Here is a 12647-nt window from a genome sequence, read left to right as displayed (position 1 = left end):
ATTTTAGACAACTTACTGCACTGGATTCCATGTATTAGCTCCATGATATCCAAGTGGAGGCTACCATGCCAAAGACAATTTGCTTCACTGAGCCAAGTGGTTCCAAAGGACTGTGACCTCCTTGTCTTTTCTCTAGGAGTTTTAACGGTCGCTGGGTAACGGGCCTATTGTTAGGTTAATGAAGTGAGGAGCCAGTGAGGGAAGGGGGGGAGGGGGGCAGGGGGGTGCAGACGATTTTTTTTAAATTGCCTCTCCATATTGCAGTTGCCAAGGTATCCAAGACACTTGAAGTCGTTGTGGCCATCGACACATCTTTAACAGAGGGAATGAAGATGTGAAAGTGACCGTTACTATTTAGATCAGAGCATTTGTTATACCTAAAAGCCCTCACAGAACCATGTAAATGTCATTTAGCCTCTTGGCATTAAACTCTATAAATAAGCTGTTCATTGAGAATAGGTCAAGACAAAGACAAATTGTATGGTCACTTATCATGACTGTGATCAAACAGGACCTCTACAGCTTAATCTTCTCAAACTCAGTGGAGGCTGGTGGAGGTAGAAACCTGAGGTCAGGCTCATTGTAATGCATGGAATAGAATAAGAAAAGGTATCAAATACACATGTTTGATATCATTCCATGCATTACAATGAGCCCGTCCTCTGATTTCTACCTCCACCAGTCTCCTGCTCAAACTCAAATCCCAGGTATTTCAGAAGTCTGAGAGGAGCAATATTTCAGCAGAGTATGATTTATTTAGGTAATTGAAAATGGAAGACTTGCAGGTAATCTGGGCCTCTGACATGTTTTTTATTAATTATTTGAAGCTGCCTCAGACGGGGCATTAGAGGTACATAGAGGAGAGCATGTGCAGCCAAGTTAAAGAAAAGTACAAAGTACAAAGTGCTTTTTCAGAGCAGTTTGTTCCATTCCTGCCAACGTGAGACAGGATATGTCCACAATCCCTTTTCTTTTTTCTTCCTCCTCTCTCTGCGTCAGCGCTGGCTTGAAGATGTGACAATGTTCCCTGGTCTACACAACTTCCAATGACTCCAGCATGATATACTCATGATATACTCTATGAACTCTATGAATGTTTTTTTTTACAATCTTAGACCATTCCTGTACCTGAAGTGGGGACAGAAAAAAGAGATGTGTCTTTTGTCACAGATAAAATACTGGTTAAGACTGTAGTAACACACTGCTGCAGGTGTTTTTGGCATTGAGAGTGGTCAACCTCACCCATGCATCTTGCAGGTTAAAGGGGATTGCAGGTCTCCCACCCAGCTATAGATAGTGGGCAATGAGAGGATCAGGACTAGAACTCCAGTAAATACCAATACTGTACTTCTATGCACTGCTGTTTCAAAGCCACTTTTTTAAACAAAGCACTTTGTACAAAACAGAAATAACATTGATAACAAATGACAAAATAATCAATAATACCACAGTTGTATATTCAGTTTTTGTTTTCTTTTAAACCATGTTTTATTATTCCTAATATTAGATGTAGATACACAAGTCAACAAACATTATTCGATCTGTAATGAAAATGCTCCACAGCACACTGACATCTTGTGGAAGGGTCTGGTATTACAGACACGTACCTGAAAATGGACAGCAGTTATAGTTGTAGTAATAAGTAAGTTGCAGTAGTAACAGTAGTAGTAGTAATAACAGTAGCAATAATCATAATCATAATAATCATAATAATCAATCATAGTAGTGGTATTAACAACTCGGAATTAGTTAAGTCACAGAAGAAAGAACTGACATTCTTCAAAAGTAATGAGAAATGAGAATCGGTAGACAGGCTTATCAAATGCTGCAAAACAGATCACTGGATGAGAAAATACAAGCCCCCATGAGACAGCATATCCTCCTGTCTAACGCTAAAAAAGGAAGCTCAAATTTGCCATCAGTCTTCTATCTTGTGTATTTCTATTTCTCTTCAAGTTAAAAAACAACAACCCTGCTCTTCTTTTTAAGTGTTCAACAGTTTTTTTTATTCTTATAACTAAAACCATCGTAAGCTCTCTCCACCTCTTTGCCATCAATAATGCTGTCCTTTTTCCGGTCAACGCTCAGCAGTAGTACAATGTGCCTGAACAACATTAACCCAAATGTGACACCAAATCACAGATTTCCGCTTGATTGAAAGGTTAGGGTCATCCTACATTGGTTATATTTGAGTGAGTGAGTATGTGTGTGTGTGTGTGAGTGAGAGAGAGAGAGAGAGAGAGAGAAAGAACAACAGAGAGTGGGTAGAAAGGTGTGTGTGTGAGACGCACGTGAAATACTGGCTCCAAGTTACATGTATGTCCTTCTTTTGCATCACATGGCCAATTTGGCCAACCCACTTTGAGAGCCATAAACATTCATAAGAAGTCATACTAGGATGTACATAGTAGACCCATCCTCAGAGATTCATCGACTTCAACTTGCCTGGACTGTCCATTGGTCCTGTCCCTGAATCAGGCAGGATCTAAACTGGGTCACAAAGATCAGTTGACCCAGTAGAGGGCGACAGAAGCTACTTTTTGAAGCGATGTGGCCAATTACGCACCGCCCTGGTCAGTTTGTCACAGTGAATAATGATGAAGCAAGGCTCACCTGGTTACTCACTGAGCTCCACTGCTTAAGTTCCCTCATTGATCATGTGAACAGGCTCCTAACTTTGGTTAGGCAGCCAGAGGGTTAGCTCAGTACATCAGGCTGAAACTAAGAATTAATGCTGGCTCACAGCTGAGACTCTGCTAGACAAAGCAATATACTGCCTATTATGCTGCTTATTTTGAATGAGAATCATCTGAATCACATTGGCTGATCAGTCCAATTGAGCTAATCATCTTAAATGTTGAAAAGCTGCACATTTCTTACACTTAGTCGATGGTGTTCTTTCCATTTCTGGTTTGGGGGGAGCAATTGGTCGTATAAAAAAAGTGAAGGGTATTTTACTATGCCCCCTCCCCAGATAAGCCTGCCACTGATTAATAAGTACCTTGGACCACAGAAACCCGGTTCCAAAACTCTGCCATGCTTAGACCAGTTTCTTACAAAGAAACCCTCCATGACTCTTGAGACAGGAAAATAAACCATTACTTGACTGTGCTAGGACTGTGCTGTCTACTTCAAATTCATCTTCAGTTTACTGTTATTTTGATAGTTAGGGTTAGGAATTCTTCCTGTTGCCCTAATCGTTCTGATAATGGTACACCTGGGCATTCCTGTGTAATACTCCACCCTCCACAGCATGGGCTTCATGGTATCATGCCATTGCTATGCATCAAAGTAGAATTGGAGACAACAATGAGACACAAACAATTATAATCCTACATGAAATCATGCCACAATAACAACTTAAGACTATTCTCTCTGTCACCATCAAGTGAGGAAAGCTCGTTGTGGTTACTCCTCTTCCAATCCAACACAGCTTTGCCTGCAGTTCACTTCCTTAAACCGCTGCTGCGGGCCTGTCTGTCTCTATGTGCGTATGGGTACCTGGGTATAGAATCCATTCACACACACTTAGTCAATGCCAAGGGGCACATGTTAAACATTCTTCTTAGATTCGTTTCACAAACGATAAAGCTTCCTTTGTGGTTTAGCGCTTTTCAAATAGTAGGAAAGACTGGGTTAGTAAAAGGTATGTCAATGGACTCAAGTAAGGCTCAGCAATCCTCTCTCCCTCATCCAGCACATGACATTGCACATTCTGACCCCATAATCCCATCTCAGACCTCAGCGGTCCGACCCCAGCAGCCCCCCCTCTGTCCTGCTAGTCCACCTCCCTACACCAGAGAGATGTGCTCTTCTGCTTCGGCTCCTTTTGGACAGTCAGTGTTAAGCCAACCCATCCCATTATCAAACAAAATGGAGAGACCAGGAGAAGGTGTGTGAAGAGTGAAACTGAAGTCTGAAAATAATCTAGGAGGAACGTTTAATTAATTAGCATTGTCATCTACATATTCAAACCAATAAAACAAACAATAATCCTTATAGAAAGCCATCCCAAAAACTTCTCTGTGTGTGTATGTGTGTGTGTGTGTGTGTGTGTGCGTGTGTAAAGTTAGAAAAGCAGCATCCAACTGGATGGCTCTGATCAAGAATAACAGAAACGTGCAAAACCCACAGCACCACAACTCACTCTCACCCTCACTAGAAAACTAATGATCTCTGCTTTGGAAAGAAACAATGAAACTCAAAATCAAAGCAGAAATGATCCCTCAGAAGAACAAAATCAAATACAGGTAAGATCCAAGATAAAATAAAAAATAAAACCACTTTAAATATATATCATTTTCCCACTGGTGAAACTTGCGATCAATTAATGCACACTGCTAAAATTGACTGAGCCTCTTTTTTCAAATACACCTCATAAACTGTTCTTCCTAGAAAAAAATAAAACAATACAAACAGAAACAAGACCAACATGGTCTTGTAGTTTAAACCGAATTCTTGTTTTGCTCCGCAACATGACTCAAGATATCTGCTGACATACTTTAAATAATTTCTTTTTTCTCAAACCTGCAACAGCAAAAAGATAAATAATAATAATAACAGCAATATTATTGGTAATGTTAATAACATCAATACCAAAAACAAAAAAAAAAAAATGATGTGGTCCTTCCCAAGGAGAAAGAGAGATAGAGAGAAAGAGAGAGAGAAGGAGAGAAACAGGGAGAGGGGACAGTAGGGATAGCACCCTCTACTGTGGGTTTTGACTGTGGATATAGGTAACACAGCTTTAGAGTGGATTGCTTGTCTCAAGGCTGGTTGAGATTAAACTAATTTGAACTGTAAAACAATCAAGTGCGGTGGAACAGAACTGACTCTTGGGACCCTCAGTGCCTCTCGTCTCTACCAGTGCGAACCACCTCTCGCCTCTCCCATAAAACCTTGGGGTTCCTTTCCCCCAATGATGAGGTCAAAGAAAGTTCTTATTAGTGACTCTGATCAACAAACCCCGCTTGTTGGCTGAAGATGCCACTAAAGCTACGGACAAGGGCTTACATTGGTGGGTTGCTGGATGTGAACGATGGAGAGGACAAGAGAGATGTGAAAGGGAAATATATGACAGATGAAGAGAGAGAGTAGAGAGAGAGAGAGAGAGAGAGAGAAAGAGTAAGCTCTGTGTGAGCCACATGTAGTTGTTGACAAACTCCTTAGGACCAGGGCTGAGAGCAATGCGTTTATGCAACAAGAGGGCTTTCCTTTTCTGCCTGTTTCAGTTTGTTTTGGAATTTTTTGACAAATATAATTTTCATTGATGTTGTTGTGTTTCAAATGTTTTATTTCTTCTTGCCGAAGAAGCTGAACCTCTTCTCGCGGTCCTTGTCCTTCCCGTCCTTGTTGCGCATGGTTACCCCAGCGGCCTCAGTTGAGCTGGGGGAGATGGGGGGCATGGTCATGGCCCGGCTCATGGCCCTCGGGCCACCGGGGGAGTGGTCCCCTGACTCACTGGGCGGGATGGTGGACAGTATGGAGCGGATCCAGGAGCTCATCTCCCCCTGGGAGAGACAGCAGGGGTTACTCCTCATGACACCAGTAGGACAAAACATTCTAACACCACAGGAGGGGCATCAACAGAAACAAGGCCAGGGACTGCTCTTAGACTGACATGTGACACTCACCTCATCCTTTGCTTGGAAGAGGTACTCCTTACCATCACCTAGCCTGCAGACACACAGGGTAGAATTCAGAGCCTTAGTCTGTATACATTCAGATAATAATAATAATAATAATATCATTTGATTAGATGTAAAACTGGTTCAGTGTATCATATATAGTTTAGTCTAAAAGAAGGTACAGGGACACGGATCCCAGAGTTGACAGCTGCCAGTCCTTTGTATATGAATGAATATCTATGAACTGAGTAAGAAGCTCCTCTCACCGGAGCTTAAAGACGTGTTTCCTCTTCTTATAGTCGTTAGCGACTTCACATACGGCCTCTCCCAGGCTGATGGGGACCTCGCCATGGTAAGGGATCCCATTGGAGGCACCTTTGTTATCCTTGTAGAAGCCCATGCTTCCCTTACGAAGGACACAGTATACATTCTGCCAGGATCTATGGGGAGAGAGAGAGAGAGAGAGAGAGAGAGAGAGAGAGACAGACAGAGAGAGAGGAGTCAGAGAGAGATGAGTCATGTCTGAAATGCACATTTTCCTCAAAGAGTTGATGGTGACAAGCAAAGGAGTTATTTCCGTCTCCTTAATCAAACAAAATGGGGTGTATTTCATGCATTCCACATCCATTAACATCTGCTGATATTCATAAAGATTTAAATTTCCATTTCAGCTTTCCAGCAGAGCTGACCAATGCCCTCCCACTCACTCTCCCTCCCACTCTCCCTCCCTCCTTTCCCTTCCCCCCCCGTCTCTGTGGCTCACCTGGTAGCTGCCTTCTTGCTGTGGGACTCCATCTCCTGCTTGCGGTAGAGCATGCCCTCCATGGCGTCTGGGCCAGACTCGGCCCCCCCCCTGCTGGGTAGCGTGGCAGACGGGTCCAGGCGGGAGGACGCCAACCCGCTGTCTCGACCCGGACCATTCACAGACTCAGTCTCTGAACCCTGGGGTTCAAAATGGCAGACACATGGCAGTCAGCATAGAAGATGAGCAAAAAGATCAGATTGGAGCAAAAACAGAGCTTCTTTTCTCTCTTCAGCCAAAACAAGCCGTGATGACCCTTGACAAACAATGTTGTAAACCTGTCATTGACTGTCTGAGATGATAGCAAAATTGCCATATTCATATGCATTATGGTGACGATTAACAGCATGAACATATAAACAGGAACACATAACAAACACAGAGAGACACTGGCACAGAAATACACTAACACACACACACACGTGCGTGCAAGACCTGTGACACATGGGGTACACAGCTCAGCTCTATGGGCTCTTCACCCCCAAACACACTGATGACGGTCATTAACGGCCAACCCTCATCTGTACATCACAAACACACACACCTGACTCAGCACCCAACAAAAAATGGAGCAATGAGGTTTTATTAATACAATCCAGACTTGGATCATGACAATGCAGCAGTAAGCACAATCACAATTTTGCTAGGATAAGTGCATTGGGCTCCAAATGTTTTCTAGTGGGGGCATGACATTATTATCTTTGTTTCCTGGCACAACATCAAATTTGATTTTAGAGGAAATCAACATTTCCTCTCGTCAAAAACCTTTTCCTACCAACACCTAACAATCAAAACAACACCATCAAGCTAGTAACCACACACCCAATCAAAGGAACAGTAAATCTAGGGAAGAGCTTAAACTAACAATCTAGGACAACACAAACAACTGCACTGAAACTACTGCTGTACTATAACTGCTCTTACAAACACTCATGTCCTGGTCGTTTTGAAGCAAAAATGGACCAGCACCCAGAGACTTGAACGACCTTTGATCCATGAGCAGAATGAGTTCATGAATCTGCGTAAGACTGGAAGGCCTCAACAATGCAATGGGACTTGGCTCAGATGTGCAAATGTGTTCAAATAAAGCAATGGTGCAGCAGTGACAGAGGACGATGACGCCCTCTGGTGGGCCAGGCATAGGAACTGCAGTAGACCAGGAGCTGAGCGCAGGCAGTGATGGGGACGATGAGGAAGCTAGGCTAAGGCTAATGTTTGGTACTCACACGCTCCCGCTGCTTTGGCTTAGAGACAGGTTTAGGCTCAGATTTCATTCCCACTGACAACGATACTGACAACGACTGCAGGTAAAAATGCAACAAGAAATAGTTAAGAAGTCCTTGTGCGTCGAGGTGGCTCTCTAATGCTAATGTGCCTAAAATAGACCCTGACACATACAGTACAGACACGTACATGGTACAGAGAGACACACAAGGATATAAACACAGTACAGACACACATACAGTGACTCATGTCTAATGTATACTTACGGGTTCATTGGTCTCCATTTAAAAATACCGATTAATTAAATTATGACTCATACATTCTGTCACACATAGAACATTTAGAACATCTTTCTTTCAGATCTCCTCTGACACATAAGACAAAGACAACATGAAGAGGGACAAGACTTAACACATGAACCAACATTCTCTAGCAAACTGGAATTATTGAATTTGGTAGTTAAACTAAGGGGGGGGGGGGGGGGGGGGGGGTGTCTGAACAGCAGTTAAGTGTGTCCTTTGAATGGATGTAATTGAATATCAAGGACATTGTCATGGGATGTGCTCTCTCCCAACGACCTCTCTCACCTGTGAAGTGTCACCGTCACTGTGGACTCCATTCACTGATACTGACTGGTTCAGTGTCGTCTGGTCCAGGCTGGTCCTGAATGAAGAGGAGAGAGAGGGAGAGAGAGAAAGGGGGGGGGGGGGGGGGAAGAGAGTGAAAGCGTCATCTAGTTGGTGATATTCAAGAGATACAGTATAGATATACTCAAGATTTTACTTTAGGATGACCACCAATGATCTCATGTCCAAATATCTCCTCAACCTCTTAGGAATCACTCCATTCTTACCTGGCTGCAGATTCAGGTGCTTGGCTTTCGGCCTCAGATTGTGCCAGTTCTTCTGTTGGAGGTGGTGTGGGGGGTCGCCGCGCTCTCTCCTCCTCCTCCCTTATCCTCTCCAACTCCTGCTCCTCCAGCTGAAAGAGAAGCCCAGGTTAGTGGAGGAGGACTCTTTATGGAGAAGTCTGTAGTGCCATCAGGTCCACCTTTCCTCCCCTGTCAGTGGCGTGTCTATGCAACGCTCCATGCCTCCTTCCCCACTCCTATCCAGTCCCCACACACTCCAGTCCAACCCACTGTCCTAACACCCCCCCACCATTTAACCATGGTTTATTTCTATTTCTAAAGCCCTCTACTACCGCCTCCCCAGCCCTGTCCTGCCCCCCTCCCCCTCCACTCACCGTAGTAAGTTTCTCCAGCAGGACGAATCGCTCCTCCCAGCCGGCGGCCAGCTTCTCGAAGGCCTCGTGGCGTTTAATCAGGCTCTCCACCTCGTCTACGTTAGAGCCCAGCTCTGCTGCCCGGACCAGGGGCTCCTGCCCTGCCAGCCAAGACTCTGCCACGCTCGCATCCCTGCCGAACTGCAGCACCTCCAGCACTGAGGTAGACAGAGGGAAAGAATAAGTATGAGACAATGGGAAAGGAGAAATGCATACACAAACAGCTGACACACACACACACACACGCACACACACCTATCTGAAGGTGATCCATCTTGTCCAGCCACTTGTCATTGATCTCGTTCCTCCTACCCTGGAGCTGATCTAGTTTCTCCCGGATCTGTGGGACAGTTGGCAGCAGGTGAATAACATAATATGAAAAAACTGCAGAGGCCATTCTGCTTCAACAAACAAACAGAGAGAATCCCTCAAGAGGCAGTTTCATGCCTACCTCAATACTATTATATATAAATACCCAGGAGAGTGTGCATTCAGGTAACCAGGGTTGGGGTGAATTCCTTTTAAATTCTTTTTGAAACCCAATTCAATTACAAATTACAAAGCTTTTTATTTTAAATTTACAGAAGAATGTAAAGAACACACACAGTTGATTTGCTGACTAGATGCAGGAAACCCAGGTACTCCGATCGCAACATATTGAAGAGTCATTGACAATGAATGCCCCTTTTTCAATTACGGAATTGGAATTCACCAATTCCAACCCTGGAGGCGGCTGTGACAATGTTCTGATCCATACCTCATCAGCTGCGTAGTGGTTGTTGTTGATGAGAGAGTTGCCCATCTCATTGCAGGCGGTGAAACTGTCTGCGCGAGTCTCAATCTCTGACTTGATGTCCTGATGGTTGGCTATGACCAGCCCTGCAGAAGACACATCCCTGAGAGGGCGAGGGATGGAGAGAGGAAAATACTATTTAGAATGATATTTCAGATTAGGGCATGCATCTTTTTTTGATGTTGTGTTTGAGCGGTAATTTTGCAGGCCTGTTGTCCTCACCGGGGGCTGTCGTGGGCGTCAATCTGCAGGTTGATCCCGTCCATCCATAGCATGAGGTCACGCACCATGTTGGAGAAGCGGAACTTCTCCACGGTGTCCAGCAGGAGGAGCCGGCGGGCCTGACCAGCCGCCAGCAGGCCCTCCCAGGCCTCAGTCACAGCGCGCTCGCTCCTGTGGATCTCCTCGGCCTTCTCCCCAGCATAAGCCTTCTGCAGCCGCGCTGCGTCGTCCTGCACCTGGTTCACCTGAGGGCCCGAGGAGGGGAGACAGTCAGGTGAGAAAAGGTCCCAACCACTTACAAAACATCTTTCCTTACAACGTATACTATCGTTATCTGCAACAGAAGAGTGTTAATGCCAAACTCCTAATCTCCTTTAAGGAGTAGTACAATAACCCTTCCCTGACTGATTAGATGATGAAGAGCCAACATGTTTGGACTGGTATCATTCCTCCCACTAGTGTAACTGTGCGTAGCCTTTCAGGTAGGGTGCTGACCTGTCCGCTGAGGGCCTGTATGTCGTGCTCGTAGGCATTGTGCTGTCTGTGGAGGTGCTGGACGGTGTTGAGGTCGCGGCCCAGATCAGAGGGTAGCGCCTCCTTCTTCTCCTGGACGCGGCCCAGCGCCTCGCGGCCGTCCTGGTGGAAGCGGTGCAGCTCGTAGGAGGCGGCCAGCATCTGGGTGCGCGTGTCGATCAGCTCCAGCAGGTCCGCCCACGCCTCGTTCAGCCCGTCCTTCCACTCGGCCACGCTGGCGTTCTCAGGGTGGCCCGACTCAATGAGGTCATCCGCCAACCCGTTCACCCCGTCCACACGTTCCTGGCCAATGGTGCTGGTGTCCCGGGCAAACTCCCGGAACTTGTCCCGCAGCATCTGAAGGTTGAGAATGCAGGCAAAGGAAGATATCAAATAAATGCATTGATGATAAATCAGAAATGAACAACATTCCAGTGGAGATGAACAGGTGAGTGTTCCTGCATACAATATGTAAGTGATTGAGTGAGTGAGTGAGTAAAAGGAAGGACACTCACAGTGACATGTTCGTAGTCCTGGCCCAGTTCGTGGGAGCCGGCCACCACTTCTCTCTCAGCGATCCACTGCTCCAGGTCATCCACCTCTTTCTTCAGCTGGGTCAGCCTCAGCCTCTCCTGCAACCGTCCACGACGCTCCTCGGCTAGGTCCTTCAGCCCTGCGTACAGCTTGTCCACCTGGGCTTGCCGTAGGTTGATTCGCTCACTGATGATGGAGAATAAGAGTGAGCTTCAGACCAGTTGCAGTGATACAATTAAAACTCACATTATGGGGTATAAAAAGTGGCACTCGTTTTATGTGGTGGATATTTAAGCAATAATCTTTTCTTCTTCCATCATCCCTATGACACTGAGCGTCCCTGCTACCCGAGCCTTTGTTAAGTCCCCTGGGCCGGGGCACACACACCTTTCTGGGTGTTCACTGGTCACCATAAGCCTGCTGCTGTTGGCCAGCTGGTGGATGGTCTGGGCGTAGTCCTCCAGGGCTTGCTCCAAGGTTTGGTGCTTCTTCACCATCACCAAAGCACTCTGCTCGTCCTGAATGACAAACACAGAGATGTATGCAAACAGATATGAGGTTAGCATCATCAAGCTAAAAACATTTTTTTTTAAATAATATACAAATAAAAAGCTCAAATAATAAAAATAAAAACAGAACCAGATTGAGCAGAATAGTTATCATTAGAAAAAACACGATAAACCTATAGCATGTTTGCTTTGCACTACTTTGTATAAAGCCTTTTTTCTTTCTAACTTGAGCTAGGCCCTTCATCTCTCCACTCACCTTGGCCTTCTCCTCTGACATCATGTGCAGCTCCTGCTCTCCCATCCAGGCCTCGGCCTCTGCTGCATCAGTGTAGAACTGCTGGGCACGGTTAGCCTCCACCAGGCGGGCGTGGCGCTCATCTGTCTCAGCGATGAGTTGGGCCCACAGGTCACGGAGCTCAGCCAGACGGCCCTCCAGAGCCGAGTGCCTCTCCCCGTCCACCTCCTCCTGGCTCAGGGCTATGCCACGCCGGTGGGTCTGGATGTCATCGATACGTGGCTGGTGGCCCTGGATCTCCTTCTGCAAAGTCTAGCAGAGAGGAAGAGAGATGGGAGAGAAATATTTTAAAATACATGTAATATATTTAACATATGTAATGTTCAAAATACAACCATCTACCATTTCTACCCTTCACGGTCCTTCCCCTATATTCCTCCCTGCCCCCATCTCTGTACCTGGTTCTTCTTGATGAGCAGCTGTACACTGGGCAGGTCCTTCCCATGGTCTGTGGAGGTGGCCAGGGGCATCCTCTCCTTCACCCACAGCTGAGAACGCAAAAACAATATAAAAATTTGCAAAGAGAGACACACAAATGATATGTACAGTACGACTTCTCTGTACTAGGAGTCAGGCAGTAATGTGGTCCCACTCACAATCTCATCCTCCAGGTCTCTGTTGAACTGGTGGGCCTCTTTAGAGGCGAGCAGGCGCTGCCTCCTCTGGTTGAGAGGGTCCTGGAGCTCGGAGAAGCTGTCAGTGACGCGTCTTTGCTGCCCGTCCACCTCAGCTAGGCCAGCATCCTCCTGAGTCAGGGCTACGGCCTGGGACTGCAGCGACTGCACCTCCTTCTCACGAACCTCCATCTGGTGCTCCAGCATCTGGACAGGGACAAAAATATGGA

General features: G+C 45.9%; 1 protein-coding gene across 2 annotated transcripts in view; it reads right to left on the bottom strand.

Annotated features, from left to right (window-relative positions):
• Positions 1-2547: 2547 nt before the first annotated feature.
• sptbn2 (spectrin, beta, non-erythrocytic 2) overlaps positions 2548-12647 on the bottom strand; it is a 36076-nt gene continuing 25976 nt past the window's right edge. The window contains exons 23-39 of one of the 2 annotated variants that reach the window (XM_083687094.1): positions 12400-12624; positions 12202-12291; positions 11765-12055; positions 11387-11517; positions 10981-11185; positions 10448-10822; positions 9953-10197; positions 9695-9833; positions 9193-9277; positions 8899-9095; positions 8507-8634; positions 8241-8316; positions 7644-7730; positions 6391-6569; positions 5894-6067; positions 5634-5676; positions 2548-5510 (exon numbers count right to left, since the gene is read on the bottom strand). In XM_083687094.1, coding sequence (XP_083543220.1) covers positions 5292-5510; positions 5634-5676; positions 5894-6067; positions 6391-6569; positions 7644-7730; positions 8241-8316; positions 8507-8634; positions 8899-9095; positions 9193-9277; positions 9695-9833; positions 9953-10197; positions 10448-10822; positions 10981-11185; positions 11387-11517; positions 11765-12055; positions 12202-12291; positions 12400-12624 — 2889 coding nt within the window. In that variant the 3' untranslated portion in view covers positions 2548-5291. The remainder of the gene's footprint in view (positions 5511-5633; positions 5677-5893; positions 6068-6390; positions 6570-7643; positions 7731-8240; positions 8317-8506; positions 8635-8898; positions 9096-9192; positions 9278-9694; positions 9834-9952; positions 10198-10447; positions 10823-10980; positions 11186-11386; positions 11518-11764; positions 12056-12201; positions 12292-12399; positions 12625-12647) is intronic. The other variant, XM_083687093.1, reaches the window with a different exon arrangement.

Source organism: Argentina silus (assembly GCF_951799395.1).
Source record: "Argentina silus genome assembly, chromosome: 2".
In the NCBI taxonomy this organism is placed as follows: Eukaryota; Metazoa; Chordata; class Actinopteri; order Argentiniformes; family Argentinidae; genus Argentina; species Argentina silus.
The sequence above is the reverse complement of the archived record's forward strand: the minus strand, read 5'-3'. Positions and strand labels throughout refer to the sequence as shown.